Source organism: Tamandua tetradactyla, chromosome 11, assembly GCF_023851605.1.
Source record: "Tamandua tetradactyla isolate mTamTet1 chromosome 11, mTamTet1.pri, whole genome shotgun sequence".
NCBI lineage: Eukaryota > Metazoa > Chordata > Mammalia > Pilosa > Myrmecophagidae > Tamandua > Tamandua tetradactyla.
In genome coordinates this window covers 90,734,117-90,751,057 of record NC_135337.1, presented here as the reverse complement: position 1 = coordinate 90,751,057, position 16,941 = coordinate 90,734,117, and the positions used below count along the sequence as shown (strand labels likewise).

The 16,941-nt window shown below is 46.4% G+C and overlaps 1 protein-coding gene across 3 annotated transcripts in view; it reads left to right on the top strand.

The window, feature by feature from the left end:
- Positions 1-273: 273 nt before the first annotated feature.
- The window catches only part of LDLR (low density lipoprotein receptor), a 36,647-nt gene continuing 19,979 nt past the window's right edge, over positions 274-16,941 (top strand). For 2 of the 3 annotated variants that reach the window (XM_077121774.1, XM_077121773.1), the window contains exons 1-4: positions 274-470; positions 11,416-11,538; positions 12,785-12,907; positions 14,851-15,237. In XM_077121774.1, coding sequence (XP_076977889.1) covers positions 377-470; positions 11,416-11,538; positions 12,785-12,907; positions 14,851-15,237 — 727 coding nt within the window. In that variant the 5' untranslated portion in view covers positions 274-376. Of the gene's footprint in view, positions 471-1,774; positions 2,378-11,415; positions 11,539-12,784; positions 12,908-14,850; positions 15,238-16,941 lie in introns of those variants that run through there. The other variant, XM_077121775.1, reaches the window with a different exon arrangement.

Sequence of the window (16,941 nt, the reverse complement as noted above, 5' to 3'; positions counted from 1 at the left end):
GATTAACAGCCTTCTTTGGGCACCAAAAAGAGACACTTGCTGGTTATAAGTTGGGGGAAATCTCGGCGGGATGGTTTTAGGGGGCGCATTTCCAGTTTGGGGGAAGTCAGTGCTTCGGTGTCTGGGGAAACTTCCCGGCTGGTGGCTCGCAAGGCCGCAGGGGTTAAAAGCGCCGACATCACATCGGGCGTTCGGAGCTCCTCCTCTAGCAGCGCGGCGACGAGGTTTGAAAATCACCCCACTGCAGACTCCTCCCCCTGCGGGAAGCCTCGCTAGAAATGCTGCCGAGGGCTCGGGCCCCGCGTGCAGTCACCGCCCGGCCGCGCAGAACCCGGTATCCCAGTGCCCACACTGCGGAGTGAGGCGCGGGGCCGGGATGTCCGGGTCGGGGGCTGCGAGCATGAGATCGGCGGGCTGCGGGCTGCGCTGGGCGGCCGCCCTGCTCCTCGCCGCGGCGGTGGGGGCTGCAGGTAAGGCTCGCTCCAGGCGTCCGCGTGGGGTCGGGGAAGCCCCCCGAACTCAGGGAGCCTCTGAACTTCGGGAGCCCCCGAACGCAGGGAGTCTCTGAACTTCGGGAGCCCCTGAACTCGGAGTGCCTCTGCAGTCCGGGAGCCCCTGAACTCGGGGGGCCTCTGAACTTCGGGAGACCCTAAACTCCGAGAGCCCCTGAACTCGGAGAGATCCGGAACTTGGGGGAAGATTCTGAACTTCGGGAGCCCCTGAATTCTGGGAGTCCCCGAACTCCGGGAGCCCTTAACTCGGGACGCCCCTTGGAAACCAGCATCCAGCCCCTCCAAAGAATAAAATTTGGGGGGTAGAGGAGAAAAATCACTCTAGCTTTGGGAGACTTGTGGGAAAATGGCCCCAGGTTCTTCCCAAACGGTTGGAAGCAGCGCTGAGTGGAGTGCGGAGGTTTTGGGGGGTCGGGGACTCAGGTGTAACGGGGCGCGGCTCCTCCCGCATTCCCCACCAGCTGAGGGACCCCCTTATTTTCCTCAGAGTAGGGTTCAGGGACCCCAGGGGAAGGGAGACGCCGTCAGGGTCATCCTAAGCGGAGAGGGCAACCGCGGGATCCTGTTCCCGAGGCCGGGCTGCCCCACCCGGTGTTCCCTGGGGCGGGGGGTCTGGGGCGCACAGGTCCCCGCGCAACCCCGGACGCCGCCGCCTCCCCGGGGCTCTGGCGCGCACCTCAGCCGCGCGCTCGCCGTCCCCGCCCCACCGGGCCCGCCCTCGGGCTCCCATTGGGTGCGGGTCGAACAGGCGAGCCTCGAGTCACTCCCCTCGACCAATGGGAGGCGCGCGGGGCGCGGCGGGGCGGGGTATGGCTGGCGCACGCTGGGAACGGAACTTGGTTTCCGGGCGCGCGACGCCCGGGGAGGCTTGGCGTCCGTCGCGGGTTCCTGTCACGGCGACGGCGGCATCCCCGCCCTCGGCCCTCGGGGCCGCGCCCAGATGCGATGGGTTTCTTCCGAGGCCCCTCGCGTGGACTCACGAAAACGCCCCCGCCCTTCCTGGACCCCAGGAAGAGACTCGAATTTTCCAGAAACTTTCAGCTGGGGCGGCAGCAACCTCGGCGCCAACCCCTCGGGGTCGTGGTGTTTGTTCCAAGGCTCTCAGGGGGTTCGGCTGAGCGGCCCCGCGTGACGGTTTTCGTGTTCACGTCTCGGTATGAGCGAGAGGCCCGCTGGGGCGTGATCCTGAGGGACCCCCTTCTCCGGGGGACTCTGGATCCGCTGCCCCCCCCTCCCCCAGCCCTCCCCTGCCCAGAGCCCGCGGGGAAGGATCGCAGGAAGCATTTGCTTTCTTGGCAGGGATCTGGCTTTGGGTGCAGAGCTTCGGCCTCGCTTCGAATCCTCCCCCGGGACTCCAGGATTTCCTCTGGGAGGAGAGGGAGACAGGGATTGGGGTCGCAGCGCGTCGTCCCCGCAGGGGGCTGGAGCCGTAGCTTGATCTGGGGGCGCTTGGTGCTGTTGTATCCCCCACCCCCTGCGGCTGCTCATCTCTTTTTTTGAGGGAAAATGTGGCAGGGGAGGTCTTGTGGTTTTCCAAGAGAAAACTGATGTTCTCTTGTAATCTTTTTGAGCAGCCTTAGCTGTGCTCTAGCTTGCTCCTTAGCTCACCTCAACGCATTTCCAGTAGAAAATGGAGGGAGTTAGAATAGGTACCACCCTCCTCTCTTCATGCGTTCTCCCCATCACCTGAGCTCTTGCTAGATGAAATCGAAATCAGGGAACAGTTGTGTGTAGGGCGGAACCAGGTATATTTGCATCACACCCAAACTCCTAGGAAGGAGAGAGGACCTGTGTCTGCTGGTGCAGAATGCCCCAAGGGGATCCACTGGTCATCGTCAGACATTGTTTTCTTCCAGGAAACCCTGGTGAGCTTTTTTTGAGACCCAAGACCATTTAGGTAATTTGTGGGCCTCCTCCTCCTATCTTCCCAGGCTGTCCCTGTAGGGTTCCTCCCCTGAAAAGATCTGATCCTAGATGCTCTTTGTTACTCTGTGTTTGGGGATGTGTGTGCCCACAAGTTTTTTGAGTTTTTGAATTAAATACGTAAGCGGCAGCCACGTGTGGCTCAGTCTTCAAGCGAGTGGCTGAGTGTTAGAAGTCACCAGCAGTGAACAGTGACAGTCTTAGAGGGACAGGTTACCCCACCAGAAAGAAGTGGGCCCCAAATCTGGTCAGCGAGCCCACCCCCCTGGAGAAGATACCTCCAATTTGGGAAAGTACCCTGGCCAATGGAGTTCTCATCCAATGTCAGCTGCATCTTGTTAGCTCCAGCCCAGGGGATTTCCTTTTTTCCAGGATGTGAGATTCTGTGCTTTTGATTTCCCTTCTTACAGCGATTTTTAGTCACAAGGGAAAGAAAACATCGAAAGCATTTACCACCTCATTTGTGTGCCAGGGAAAAAAAGCAGAAATGTGGGTTCTTCTTTTGTTTCGATAACATTGTTTCTGTCTTAATGACTCGGAACACTGGAGACCTGAGGGCTAGAGGTTAGCGGGCGTGTGTGTGTGTGTGTGTGTGTGTGTGTGTGTGTGTGTGTTGGGGGGCACTGGGGGTGGGGGTTACGGTGGTTATGTAATTTCAGGCATCTCCAGGATGGAGGTGGGGAGATATGATATGGGGGCAGGTGCTCTAGTTTGCTTTTGCTGAGATTCAGTTGAACTGATGTGGAAAACCCACGTTTTGCTTCTGTGAGAGGAAGGAGAGACCTGTGCTGTGGGATTTGGAACAGGACTAGATCTGTCCCCCTTGTTCAGGAAGTTCTTGGCTGAGGTGGGGCCACCAACCTGATCTGCGTCCCCAGTAGCGAGTTTGATTTCCCAGCGGACTCCTGTCTGGCTGTGTCTTTTCAGCATTGCCTGAGGACTGGCTAGCTGTCTGAGCATCTGCTGGACCTGAAGTCGGTAGAGGTGCGTCTCCTTCTTTGTTGGGAGCTCTTCAGGCACCTGTGGGTAACACGTGTTTGGAGAATTGTTGGGGGAGAGGGGCAGGGGACAAACTGAAGTCCAGCAAAGGGGTTTCCAGCCTTTTCATGGTGCATTCTCTTTGCTGCAGTGTGGAGTCCTTAGGCTAAGGTTGGGAAAGTGGACTAGGAGGTCACTGAAGCTGCTTAGCAGTGCGGTGACTGCATTTCCTCCTCCAAGGAATGCCCTTTGAGCGAAATTCCTTTTAATTTTTTTCTAAGGGTCCTGGAATGCTGAGTGGTTTGTTGTGGGTTTTTTAATTTATTTTTTTATTTTTTTGTGCAAGACCTGGAAAGAAGTGAGTCATTTCCTTCTTTTACCACTCCCACAATGTTAATCTGTGAGTCAGTGGGGTGTGGGGTATATCAGAGAAGCACCGCTGGGTGAGACATCCTGTACTGACAGCAGTTGGGCAATAGAATTATCAGCATCTATGAACAAAGCAAGATTCCAAAGCTCAACTCCCTCCCTCTCTCACCCATTCTCCCTGTTACCTGAGCTCTAAACTGTGGTCGTGTATCAGACACAGCTCTCTTTGTGATTAATAGTTACTAAATTCTAGATACTCCTGTTTCTCCATCTTTACCACCTTCATCCTCCTTTCTGCCCTCCTCCTGCCTCACCTTATCCCACCAGGCTGGTTTCCCAACCTCTGGAAAGAACGTTGGACTTGAACTTGAAAAATCTTGTTTCCTTTTTAAATTGAGGTCTAATTGCCATACTATAAAATGGGCAGATATTAAGCAAACAATCTATATCCGTGTAGCCATCTCCCATCAGGAGATGATGTAGTTCTTTCCACCCACCCACCCCCAAAAGTCCCCTTGTGCCCTTTTTCATCTGTCACCCCCCCATCTCAGAGGCATCCTCTATTCTGATTTCTGTCACTATAGATTGGTTTTGCCTGTACAGAGCTTCATATAAATGCAGTCGTAGAGTCTGCCTCATGAGCAGAAGGAGCCAGGCACAGCAGAGTGTGTTGGTGATACGTCTGTCATTGAGTATACAGCAGTCATTTTGTCCCTTCGTTTGCAGAGTAGTATTCCATTGGATGGATGCTTCACCCGTCTCTGCTCTAAGCTAATGTTTATTATGTCAGGGTCAGGGCAAGTCTACGTCTTTCATGTTCTGTTCTTTAATTCTCATAAAGGTCTTAGGAAATAGGGCTCTTCCCCCCGCTGTGCGAACAAGGAAACTGAGGCACAGAAGGATTAACTCAGTTTCCCAAGTCCTGTTAGTTTAATGGGCTAAAAAGCCACTTAAACTCAGGTCTAACTTATGAGGGAACCTGCCCAAAAGTGCTGGGTGACCCATCCATGGAGTAATGGATCAAGGGACATATCTTCCCTCCATAAATCCTTTTGCTGGAAATCCCAGAGCAGACTTTTTGCAATGCTCACACATACTTAATAACTCAAATAAATAACTTTTTCCAGAGGACCTTATTAAAAAAATCACTTAAAGAAGGAAAAACAACCCAAATGTTAGTGTAATTGTGCTCCATAGACGAGTCTTTGTGCAAGGTACTCTAAAAGTCCTACAAAACACAGAACCCTCCCTGATGGCTGGGATCAGGTCCCAGAGAATTGTGACCCATCTTTTTCCAGCATCCTTTGGCTGCAAGGATATTCCCTCAGTATAAATACAGGGCACTCATTGGAATGGCGGGACAGTTTCCCTCCTACATAAGAGGATGGCTAAAAGTGTCACAGTGTGGTGTCAAGTTGTCTAGGAAGACGGTTTTCAGCCTTGGTCCCAGGTTCAAGGTTGAGTGAAATGTTCAGGAGCCACCAGAGGTTTCTGCCTCGTCTGTCTGGGTTAGACCAAAGCCAAACAAAAGCCATTTGGGAGCTTTTAGGGTCAGAGGAACCACAGCTAAAGTCAGAGATATGAACTGAGTGGTCTTTTGGCTTAATTTTTCTCTTTGTCTCTCTTATTTATTTTAAGAGTCAAGCATTTTTAAAAGAAAACTAAACAAACCTAATGTAATTTAAAAAAAAAAAAAAAGCTCCCTTGCCACTGTTTCCTATGCAGAAATGCAGGTGTTATTGAAAGACCCCTTTTTTTTTTAAAGTGAAGTTATATCTATCACTATATGCCAAGTTGCTCTAAAATGTCATGGCTTTAAACAACACACATCTATTCTCCCTCAGTTTCTGTGGGTCAGGAATTCAGGGCACAGCATGGCTAGGTGGTTCTGGTTCAGAGGCTTTCATGAATGAAGTTGTGATCAAGATGCTAGCAGTAAAAAGAGCTGTTGGCAGGGACCCTGGTCCTCTAAAGGCTCAACTGGGCAGAAGGTCCAGATTCCAAGATGGCTCCCCCACCTGGCTTTTGGCTGGACCCCAGTCCCTCACTGCGTGGGGCTCTCCCCAGGGCTGCTTCCCTGGACCTGGTGGCCTGCATTGGCCTTGCCCAGAGCAAGCTGTCCACAGGAGCACAGAGAGGAAACTGCCTTTCATGACCGCCTCTCAGAAGCCACGTCCCATCGCTTCTACCCTTTGCTGTTTGTTAGAAGCAAGTCACCAAGTCTGGCATGCACTTCAGGGGCAGGAAATTTGGCTCTACCTCTGAAGAGAGTGTCACAGAATTTATGGTCATATTTTAAACAGCCACAGGTTTGTTTCCTCCTTTTCCATAGAATAATTATGGTTTGGTTGGACTTGGTTTGACTTACATTGTCGTGTACATGTGTTAGTATTTCTTTTGTGTTCCTGGGTTTGTGCCCTTTAACTTTTTTTTTTAACTTTTTTAATTGTATAATATATTGTATATACAAAGCAAAGAAGTAAAAAAGGAATCGCTCCCAAATAACCCCTCAACAAGTAGTTACAGAACAAATCCCAGAGTTTGTCATGGGCTACCATATGATTTTTCCTTCTAGCTGCTCCAGAATATAGGAGACTAGAGGGCTTAAACATTTTTTTATCATCACAATTGACTTTTTAAAAATTTTTTTGTGAAAAATAGCATATACACAAAACAATAAATTTCGAAGCACAGCACCACGATTGGTTGTAGAACATATTTCAGAGTTTGACATGGGTTACAATTTCATGATTTTAGGTTTTTCCTTCTAGCTACTGTAAGATACAGAAGACTAAAAGAGATATCAATTTAATGATTCAGCATTCATATTCATTTGTTAAATTCTATCTTCTCTGTATAACTCCACCAGCACCTTTGATCTTTCTGTCCCTCTCTTTAGGGGCATTTGGGCTATGGTCAGTCTAACTTTTTCATGTCAGAAGGGTCTGTCAGTAATTTGGGATAGAGAGATGGAACTTGCTGACGGTCTGGAGAGGCTGGGCGGTGTCAGGACTGTGTGGTCGGGGGATCCATCTGGAAGTTGTAGGTTTCTGGGCGGTTAGACTAGTGCTTGGAACCCTTGTGGAATCTTATATATTGCCCTAGGTGTTCTTTAGGATTGGCTGGAATGGTCTGGTTGGGGGTTGGCAGGTTATGACAAGTAGCAAGGTCTACCTGAAGCTTGTGTAAGAGCAACCTCCAGAGTAGCCTCTCAACTCTATCTGAACTCTCTCTGCCACTGCCACTTTATTAGTTACACTTCTTCCCCCCCTTTTGGTCAGGATGGAATTGTTGATTCCACGGTGCCAGGTCTGGATTCATCCCTGGGAGTCAATTCCCATGCTGCCAGGGAGGCTTTCATCCCTGGATGTCATGTCCCACGTAGTGGGGAGTGTGTCCTTTAACTTTTCTTTTCTTTTTTTTTAAATTTTATTTATTTATTTATTAAATTAAAAAATTTAACAACAAATGAACAAAAACACTCTTAACATATGATCATTCCATTCTACATATATAATCAGTAATTCACAATATCATCACATAGTTGCATATTCATCTTCATATGAATATCATAATCATTTCTTAGAACATTTGCATCAATTCAGAAAAAGAAACAAAACGAAAACAGAAAAAAAAGATTATACATACCATACCCCTTACCCCTTCCTTTCATTGATCACTAGCATTTCAAACTAAATTTATTTTAACACTTGTTCCCCCTATTATTTATTTTTATTCCATATGTTCTACTTGTCTGATGACAAGGTAGATAAAAGGAGCATCAGACACAAGGTTTTCACAATCACACAGTCACATTGTGAAAGCTGTATCATTATTCAGTCATCATCAAGAAACATGGCTATTGGAACACAGCTCCACATTTTCAGGCAGTTCCCTCCAGCCTCTCCATTACATCCTGAATAACAAGGTGATATCTACTTCATGTGTAAGAATAACCTCCAGGACAACCTCTCGACTCTGTTTGGAATCTCTCAGCCATTGACACTTAGTCTCATTTCACTCTTCCCCCTTTTAGTTGAGAAGGTTTTCTCAATCCCTTAGTGCTGAGTCCCAGCTCATTCTTGGATTTCTGTCCCATGTTGCCAGGAAGGTCCACACCCCTGGGAGTCATGTTGCACGTAGACAGGGGGAGGGTGGTGAGTTTGCTTGTTGTGTTGGCTTGGAGAGAGAGGCCGTATCTGAGCAACAAAAGAGGTTCTCTTGGGGGTGACTCTTAGGCCTAATTTTAAGTAGGCTTGACCTATCCTTTGTGGGGGTAAGTTTCATATGAATAAACCCCAACACTGGGGGCTCAGCCTATAGCTTTGGTTGTCCACACTGTGTGTACTTTAACTTTTGAACGATTCTGCCCTATGGCTCCCCTAAAAGGTGAAACGTGGAAGAGTACTCCTTTCTTCAAAACTTTGTCCCACTAGGTAGTGGGTCAGACCCCAATTTCCAGCATTGTGTATTGAACAAAATTGTTATGACTTTACAAGGCCTTGAACTAGCCACTTGCAACAAAGCTGTGGAAGATCCTTTACCCTTAAGGAGTTTTAGTCCATTCTGGGAGATATACATGTAAACAGGCAATTTTGATATTGTGTGACCAGGGTGTGAAAAGGGGGTTGTAGGAGTTTATGGGAGTACTCAACCCAGTCTTTTGGCAAGTCGGAGTCAAAGTTGAACCAAAACTAGCAGGAAGTAGCCAAGCATTGGGGTGGGAACTTGGGAGGGGGGCAGGCTGTGGGAACTGTGGGGATCTGGGGTCTGTGGTTGTGAAACGTTTGCGAGCCTTAGTGTGGAGGTGGGCTGTGCACGGATAAGGTGATGGCATGGCACACCTGGTCCTGTGACAGAAGAAGGCCACTTCCTCGGTATTGCTATTCTCAATTCTGAGTGTTGGCAGACAGTTGGTGAGATTTTGTGATTTCAAGAGCCCCCTTCTCCCTCTCTTTTGCTTGTAGAGGTGGTTTCAGGGCAGCAGTTTCAAGGGGAAACAGATACCTGCAGATGTATTTCCATGGGAGGGAGCAGGACAGGAAGCGGGAGCTCTGGCCAAAGATTCATGGGCCTGGAAGGCGTTTTCTCTCTCCTCCCTTCTGGCTGGGTGGTGTCTTCAGCTGTGGTCTTGCATCTTGGCGTTGATTTAAGACCAAAGTTCTTCATTCTGGGCCGAGGGTAGGGTGAGCTAGAGACTCAGAATGTGTCCTCCATTGCGGACGTCATGGCCTTGCTTCACCTAAAAGTCTTTTTATCTGCCCTCAGATGCTCCACAAATCTTTGTTTTCATCTGGTTTGTTTTTAACAATCTGAATTGTTTTGATTCATGCAATCTTGCATCTCCAGGACTTTCTTTTTAAATAGCCTTTTTTTTTTTTTAATAATACCACATTTACAGAGAAGTAGCAAAGATATGTCAGAGAGTTCTCTAACCCCTCATCCAGTTTCCACTAATATTAATATCTGACATATCTACAATATGGAAGATAATGTACATGTCTGTGGTACGTTTGTCAAGACAACGAGATTAACATTGGTATATTACGAAATGTTACTAGGCTTTATTTGAATTTCACCGGTTTTTCCTCTGATATCCTTACCTATCCCAGGATCCATGCAAGTATATCAAATTGCATTTGGCCCTAAAGTCTTTTGTCTGTTTTGTTTGGTCCAAAAGTCTTTTGATCATGGTCTTAACCAGTAGGTTTCCAAACTTTTTGGGTCATGCACCCCCAACTGTAAAACAAATTTTAGCATGTTCTCTCAATGTAATTATTTGTCATATACTTGAACTAATATGTTAAGTACATTATACAACTTAACCCTACACAGAGGCCACAGTGTTGAAAAAGAGGAGATAAAAGTCAATTTGCGATGGCTCCATACTGCAGTTAGTTAAAATCTCAAGTCACAATTCAGAGTTATGCCAAGACTCCTCATTAGCGATTGGGTATGTAGAGCCCTCTTTCAAATCGTGTACTTGATAAGTTTGAATTTGTTTGCCTTACTTTCCTGTCATATCTAACTGGTCAGTTTTTACCTTGAAAAAATTTTTATGGTGGTAACATTCATGTAATATACAATTTGCCATTTTAATTCTTAAGTATACAGTTCAGTGGTGTTAAATTATTTTTACAATGCTGTGCTCCCATTACCAAATCTTTTTTATCACCCTCTGGTTTTCTTTCTTTTTTTTTTTAAGATGGAAAACATTTATTTTACGTTTCTCTATAGGTAAAAATAATCTAATAGAATGATGTACAAAGATACATGAGGAGAAGTGTCTCGCTGGAGCATCCCTTCCCATCTGCCCCTTACGTGCCTCCCTGCCTATCAGAGATCAATGTTACTGGTTTGTTTATTCCTCCAGCACGCCTTTATGTAAACGGAAGCAAATGCAAATAGATATTTTTATCTCTTCTCTTACACAAAAGGTGGCCTACCACATTCGTTGCTTAGCGCCTTGCCTTTCTCATATAAGTCTTTTAATGCAAACTCCACACTGATGATTTTGCACCTTTGTAGAGGAAAAGTACAGACATTTTCTTTAGCTAGGTAGTGCTTTAAAAAATGTTTATTAGAATAAAGTTGTGGGTTTATAAAACGAAAGAGCAGGATTCCCATATACCACCCCTACCCCCAATACCTTCTGGTTTTATTTTTATGCCACTCATCTTTTTTTTTTTTTAGAGTTTGCTAAAACTAGTCCATGAATCCATTAAATTGGGCACAGTGTTGTTGCAGAACAGTGAAAATGAACAAATTGTCACCCTCTCCACCCTTCCCTGTAGGCCATAGAATTGCCCATGTCACATCTGCTCATATCTCAACTGGCTTAAACTTCATCACATGGCCATACCTAGCTGCAGGGGAGGCTAGGAAATGACAGACCTTATTGTGTGAAGAGGAGCGCCTACTTGGAGACATCCTTTAGCAGCCTCAGGGGTAGATAACTGCAAGGAAATTCTAAGATCATACTTGCGACTCAACAACCACCATGTCAAAATCTTAGAAATTTTTGGCAATTTTTGTACTCTCTTCTGGATTTGCTCTTTGCATCCTCCAGTATACTTTTGGGTTTGTGGCATTTAATTTGTTGCATTTAGTTTCTTGGGAATTGGACTTTACAGATAGATGTCTCAATATCCTAGGGCTACTATAACAATTTACCACAAACTGGTGGCTTAATACAACAGAAATTTGTCATCTCACCGTTATGGAGACCAGAAATATGAAATCAAGGTGTGCGCTGGCCATGTTCCTTTTGATACCTGGAGGGGAGAATTTTTCCTTGCCTCTTTCAGCTTAACTTGGTTTCTGGTTGCATGACTCTAATCTTTGCCATCTTCCCTCTGTATCTCTGTGACAAAATGTCCCTCTTCTTATGAGGACACTGTCATACTGGATTTAGGGCCCACCCTAACCCAGTATCATAACTAACCACTTCTGCAAAAACCCCGTTTCCAAATAAGGCCATATTCAGAGGTTTCAGGTAGGTATGACTTTTGGGGTGATATTTTTCAATCCAATCCAATACAGTTATATTTCTGGTTCATTCTTTAGTCGGCAGGTAATGACACAGGTCCCTCGTTCCATCTCTCATCTGCTCTCCCCTTTTCTTCTCTCTCAGTGGGAGACAAATGTGGAAGAAACGAGTTCCAGTGCCGAGACGGGAAGTGCATCTCCTACAAATGGGTTTGCGATGAGAGCCCTGAGTGCCAGGACGGTTCCGATGAGTTCCCTGAAACATGCGGTGAGTCCCCTTGGGGCACCAGGCGCCCTCTACCCATGTGGACAGGTGAGCTGGGAAATGGGCCCATGGCTTGATGCTGTTCATTCACAAACTGAGAAGTGGGAGAGAGAATTTTATTGGGACTGTCCTTTAATGTCTCTTTTGAAAAATTTTAATCATGTATTTCATTTGACAGAATAAATCCAAAATATCATTTCAACATACAATCAGTGTGAATATAATCATAGAAGATATTTTACTTTGTGTTGTTGTTGTTGCTATCTTAAGTCTTTGAAATGCAGTGTGTAGCTTACAAACGACACATCTCAGTTTGGACTAGCCACATTTTATCAGGAAATGGCATTTGAACACCCAGGACTTGTGTCGTGGACAGCCTTGTTTTGTGTGAAGTTCTCTCGTGGGTGTTCTAAAAGCATCGTCTCATATTATCTCTGTGATCCAATAAATAAGGAAAGTATTACAATCCTCTGTACAGATGAGGGAATCAGGATTCAGAACAACTAAATAACTTGTCCTAGGACCCAGAGCTCGTAAGAAATAGAAGCAAGTTCTGAACCCATGTTTACATGGCTTCAAAACTGCCAGAGAAGTTACAGCTCATTTTTTGTTTTTTGTTTTTGGGAAACAAGAAGCTACAGAACACAGGTAAAACAATGGGCAATCTATTATATAGAAAATTAATCTGAAGCCATCCAATTATTAAAAATGACAATCTTACCAATTTTTAATTTTTCACTGCCAAACCTCAGGTCTTGGGAAAATTACAATTTGTGTCTTCAGGTTTCTAAAGTTTAGAAACATGATTTTTCTTGTAATTTTTTAGAAACATGATTTTTAACAGCTGTTTCCCCACTGTCCAGTCCCTTTTTTTGTTCATGCTCCATTCCCCTTTTAATGTTTTGAGTTTTTATTTCATTATTTCATAACCTGAATAATTGGATAACCTAGACTCTATACCTGGTTAAAAAAAAAGCTTGTAAAAAATATGATTTTTAAAACATACATTTTCTGACAATAGAGATGTTTCCTTTAACAACCCAAGTTCAAAAAAATCATAGATAATATATTCCTTTATGAAAATCATTTGTAAAAATCTCCGTTAGACGCCGCTTGTTCTGACTCACAGAGGTGGACTCTGCAGCCTCTTCTGAAAGCTCTGGGTTCTTCCTTTCCAAAGACATGACTGGGGAGGTGAGCTGGTCTTGTCTTCCCTTTGAGTGAAGGCTCTGTCTTGTTTCCCTCCTAGTATCTGTCACCTGCAAACCGGGGGACTTCAGCTGTGGGGGCCGTGTCAACCGCTGCATTCCTCATTTCTGGAGGTGTGATGGCCTGGTGGACTGCAGGAACGGCTTGGACGAACAGGACTGTCGTGAGTGGCCCCGAGACCTGGCACCCCAGCGCCCTGGGCCTTGCTCGTGCAAATGAGTGCCTGACCCTGGGTCCTGCCTCCGCAGGCCTGGGCAGATGATGGTCCTGGGCGGCTCTTTCTCCAGGGGACTCGCACCAAGCCCCCCTGCCCCTCGCATCCCACCTTGACCAGCAGGCAGCGCCATTGGGCCCTTAGCTCCGTCTCTTCTCCTTGCTCTTATTCTGGAAAGTGGAGGGCACCTGCTTGAAGAGGCTGTTGCCTCATCTTTGTGTGCATAATCTGAGGCTGGCAGTGGTGTCTTTTCTTTGGGCAGCCTTGTTGCATGTCCAGCTTGTGGCACATACTGCAGTTAGCCACCGGGACCACCCCTGGCCGCCTCTCCTTGCCTTTTTCTGGATCTGAGCTCATAGACCGAGACTCACACACCCAACTAGCAATTTAGTACAAAAGTAACAGCGACCACTGACTTATGTGCTTGAAAGTGGTTAAAATGGGACAGTTTAAGTTGTATATATGTTGCCAGAATTTAAAAAAAAAAAAAAAAAAGAAAGAAAAAAGTGTCACCAGATGGAGGGTTATGTTAACAAAGAAAGGCCAAGATTCCTGAACAGGCTGGCACCGTGGAGCAGTCTGTGTTTTGGCCCTTTTTTAAAAAACATTTTATTATGAAATATATAACAAATACAAAAAAGCAATAAACTTCAAAGAACAGTGTAACAAATAGTTGTAGAACAGATTAGGTTACAGTTCCACAATTTTAGGTTTTTCCTTCTATCTCCTGCAAGAAACTGGAGACTAAAAGAAATAGCAATACAGTGACTCAGCAGTCATACTCATTTGTTAAACCCTACCTTCTCTGTTATAACTCCTCCTTCTCCTTTGATCTTTTTCCCACTCTTTAGAGGTATTAGTGTTATGGCCATTCTAACTTTTTTTTTTCGCATGGGCAAGCACCGGGACTCAAACCCGGGTCTCCAGCATGGCAGGTGAGAAGTCTGCCTGCTGAGCCATCATGGCCTGCCCCCATTCTAACTTTTTCATGTTGGAAAGGGCTGTCAATAATATGGGATAGGGAGATGGAACTAATTGATGTTCTGGAGAAGCTTGCCTGCTAGGTTTCAGGACTTATCTGGCCTAGGAACCTGTCTGGAAGTTGTAGCTTTCTGGAAAATAATCTTAGTACGTAAAACTTGTAGACTCTCAGATAGAGTTCTAGGTGTTCTTTAGAAGTAACAAGAATGGTTTTGGTTGGGGGTTTGCAGACCATGGTCATTAGCAATATCTAGCTGAAGCTTGTGTAAGAGTAGCCTCCAGAATAGCCTCTCAACTTTATTGGAACTCTTAGCACTGATACTTTATTTTGTAACATTTCATTTCCCGCTTTTTGTCAGGAAGGTGTGGTCTGTCCCATGGTGCCAGGCCCATGGTGCCCTGGAAGTCATGTCCTACATTGCCAGGGAGACTTATACCCCTGTATGTCATGTTTCATGTAGGGAGGAGTCTTTTTTTATTTTAATTCTAGGACTGTACAACTCAAAATCTCCCATTTTAGCCACATTAAGTATATAGATTCAAGTATATCAATTACATTCACCGGTCTCCATTATGCCTACTTTTTCATCATCTCAGATAAGAACCCTTCACTCTTTTAGCTTTTGGACAGAAACAACCACAGCAAACCCTTAAATGGTGCCCCAGCCTAAGGGCTTTACACGTATTAACTCAGTAGTTCCCGTGACAACCCCAGGAGGAAACTGAGGCACAGAAAGCTGCCCAGGAGCAGAGCCCAGGACCCTTGATGGTTGAGGACCCTTGGCTATTGCATTGCCCGCTTCTCTCGTTGCCTGCTAACCAGGGGTCTGGGCCTCTTGGCGACTCAGTTTCCCCATCTATAGAGTGGGCTCCAGGATGACTAGGTCTCCTTTTCCCATCCGTCCCCACAGCCCCCAAGACATGCTCCCAGGACGAGTTCCACTGCGATGATGGGAAGTGCATTTCCCAGAAGTTTGTCTGCGACTCAGACCGAGACTGCCTAGACGGCTCGGACGAAGCCTCCTGCCCCGTGCTCACCTGCGGCCCGGCCAGGTTCCAGTGCAACAGCTCTGCCTGCATCCCTGAGCTGTGGGCCTGCGATGGCGACCCCGACTGCGAGGACGGCTCAGACGAGTGGCCACAGAACTGTGGGGGCCGCAACACATCTGCCCCCCAAGGGGACAATGGCCCCTGCTCAGCCCTCGAGTTCCACTGCCGCAGCGGCGAGTGTATCCACGCCAACTGGCACTGTGATGGCGGTCCAGATTGCAGGGACAAGTCTGATGAAGAGGACTGTGGTACGTGCAGAAGCCTCTAGAAGTACCCGGGGCTCCCCCCAGGTGTGGGACAGGCAGTGGCTTTAAGCAGTTGGATGATTTTGAATCACACAGCCAGAAAGTTGGTCCCATTTCTTTTTTCTTTCTTATTACATTGAGGACCAAAGGGGACAGTGCCTTTAATTCCTAGTTAACCTTTGTTTTTGACAAGGGGTAAGCCATGAGCTATAGTATTATCAGGCCAGAAAGAACCCTGGTGACGTCTGAGTTGGGCACTCCTTGGCCTCCTGCAGTGTGGCCTTCTCCCTTGTGCTGGGGACACAGCCTCACCCTTTGCTGGCTTCAGTAAGAGTCTGGTACTGTCCATGAGAACTCCCTGCACTGGGCACAGTGTCCTGTGTTGACCCTGTCCTGTGCAGTGACCACTGCTGCCACATGGCTGTCGAGCACGTGAATTGTGGCCAGTGCGACTGAGGAACTGGATTTAAATTTTTATTTAATTTTCATTAAAGTCAGATAGCCACTGTGCAGATACAGGATGTGATGTGAATCCAGCCCAGGGCTAGTGATCCTTAAACAGGGGCTGTGATACGCTGCACATGGCTTGGCGCCGTCGTGAATCCTGGGCCTGCTTTCATTTTTCAGGTTTTGTGGCGTCTTTACCCAGATGCAGTCAGCTTTTGTATAGTTGTAGTCATGGTATAGACAAGAGCAAGAAACGGCTGACCATTTTGTATGTGATCTGTTCTGAAACTTAACGCAAACTCTCTTAATTCCCCATTCCTTGTAAGGAAGCTTTCCCCCCACTTTACAGATGAGGAAACCTTTCTGAGGACACACACCGTTGAAAATTACATTCTTCCCATCATCCTACCATTTTAGCTGTCATCAGGGTTACTTTCAGTTACTGTATTTTGTTTTGAATGCACATTCTTTTATTATTATTTTATTTGAATGTACCTTCTTAACACACGGGTTATTATCCTGGAATCTTTTTTTTTTTATTTTAAACATTTTGATTGTGAAATATAACCCACAGAAAACACAAATGCCCAGCTTAACAAATTAGTGTAAAGCAAAACCCCACATGAGGCCAAGGCCCAGGGCAAGCCGGCCTTGTCTTTCTCCCCCCACACTCGTTCTCTTGAGAACTGGGTGGGTTTTTTTGCGTGTTTTTTAAAACTTTTTATTTTGAGATAATTGCAAACCTACAGGATTGTTGCAAAAATAGTACAGAGAACATCAGTATAAACTCCTATCCAGATACCAAGAGTTACTAACTTTTAACATTTTCTGCATTTGTTATACAACTCTGTTATCTATCTTACTACCCATCCATTTGTCCATTTATCTGTCCATCTGTCTGTCATCTGTTTTCTAAGCCGTGGAGAGTAGATCGTATACATCATGGTACTTGACCATATAGTACGCCCATGTACGTTTCCTAGGAACAAGAATGTTCCTTTATGTGTAACTAACTTAATGTCCAGTTCTCACGGGGGCAGGCTTTGCGGCTGCCGTTTCCCCCTGGCATCATCTCATACTCGGTTCTCCTGTGCAGTCTCAGTCGTTTGTACAACTGACTTACTCTCACGCTATGGATCTGATATACTGTAATTCACCTGGTTCCCCCCTAATTTGGGCAGTAGCTGCTCCTGCTCAGCCTCTGTCAAGGGTGAGACCATATCTTTGCGTCCAGCTGCTGGGAGCCCATTGGGGCCATCA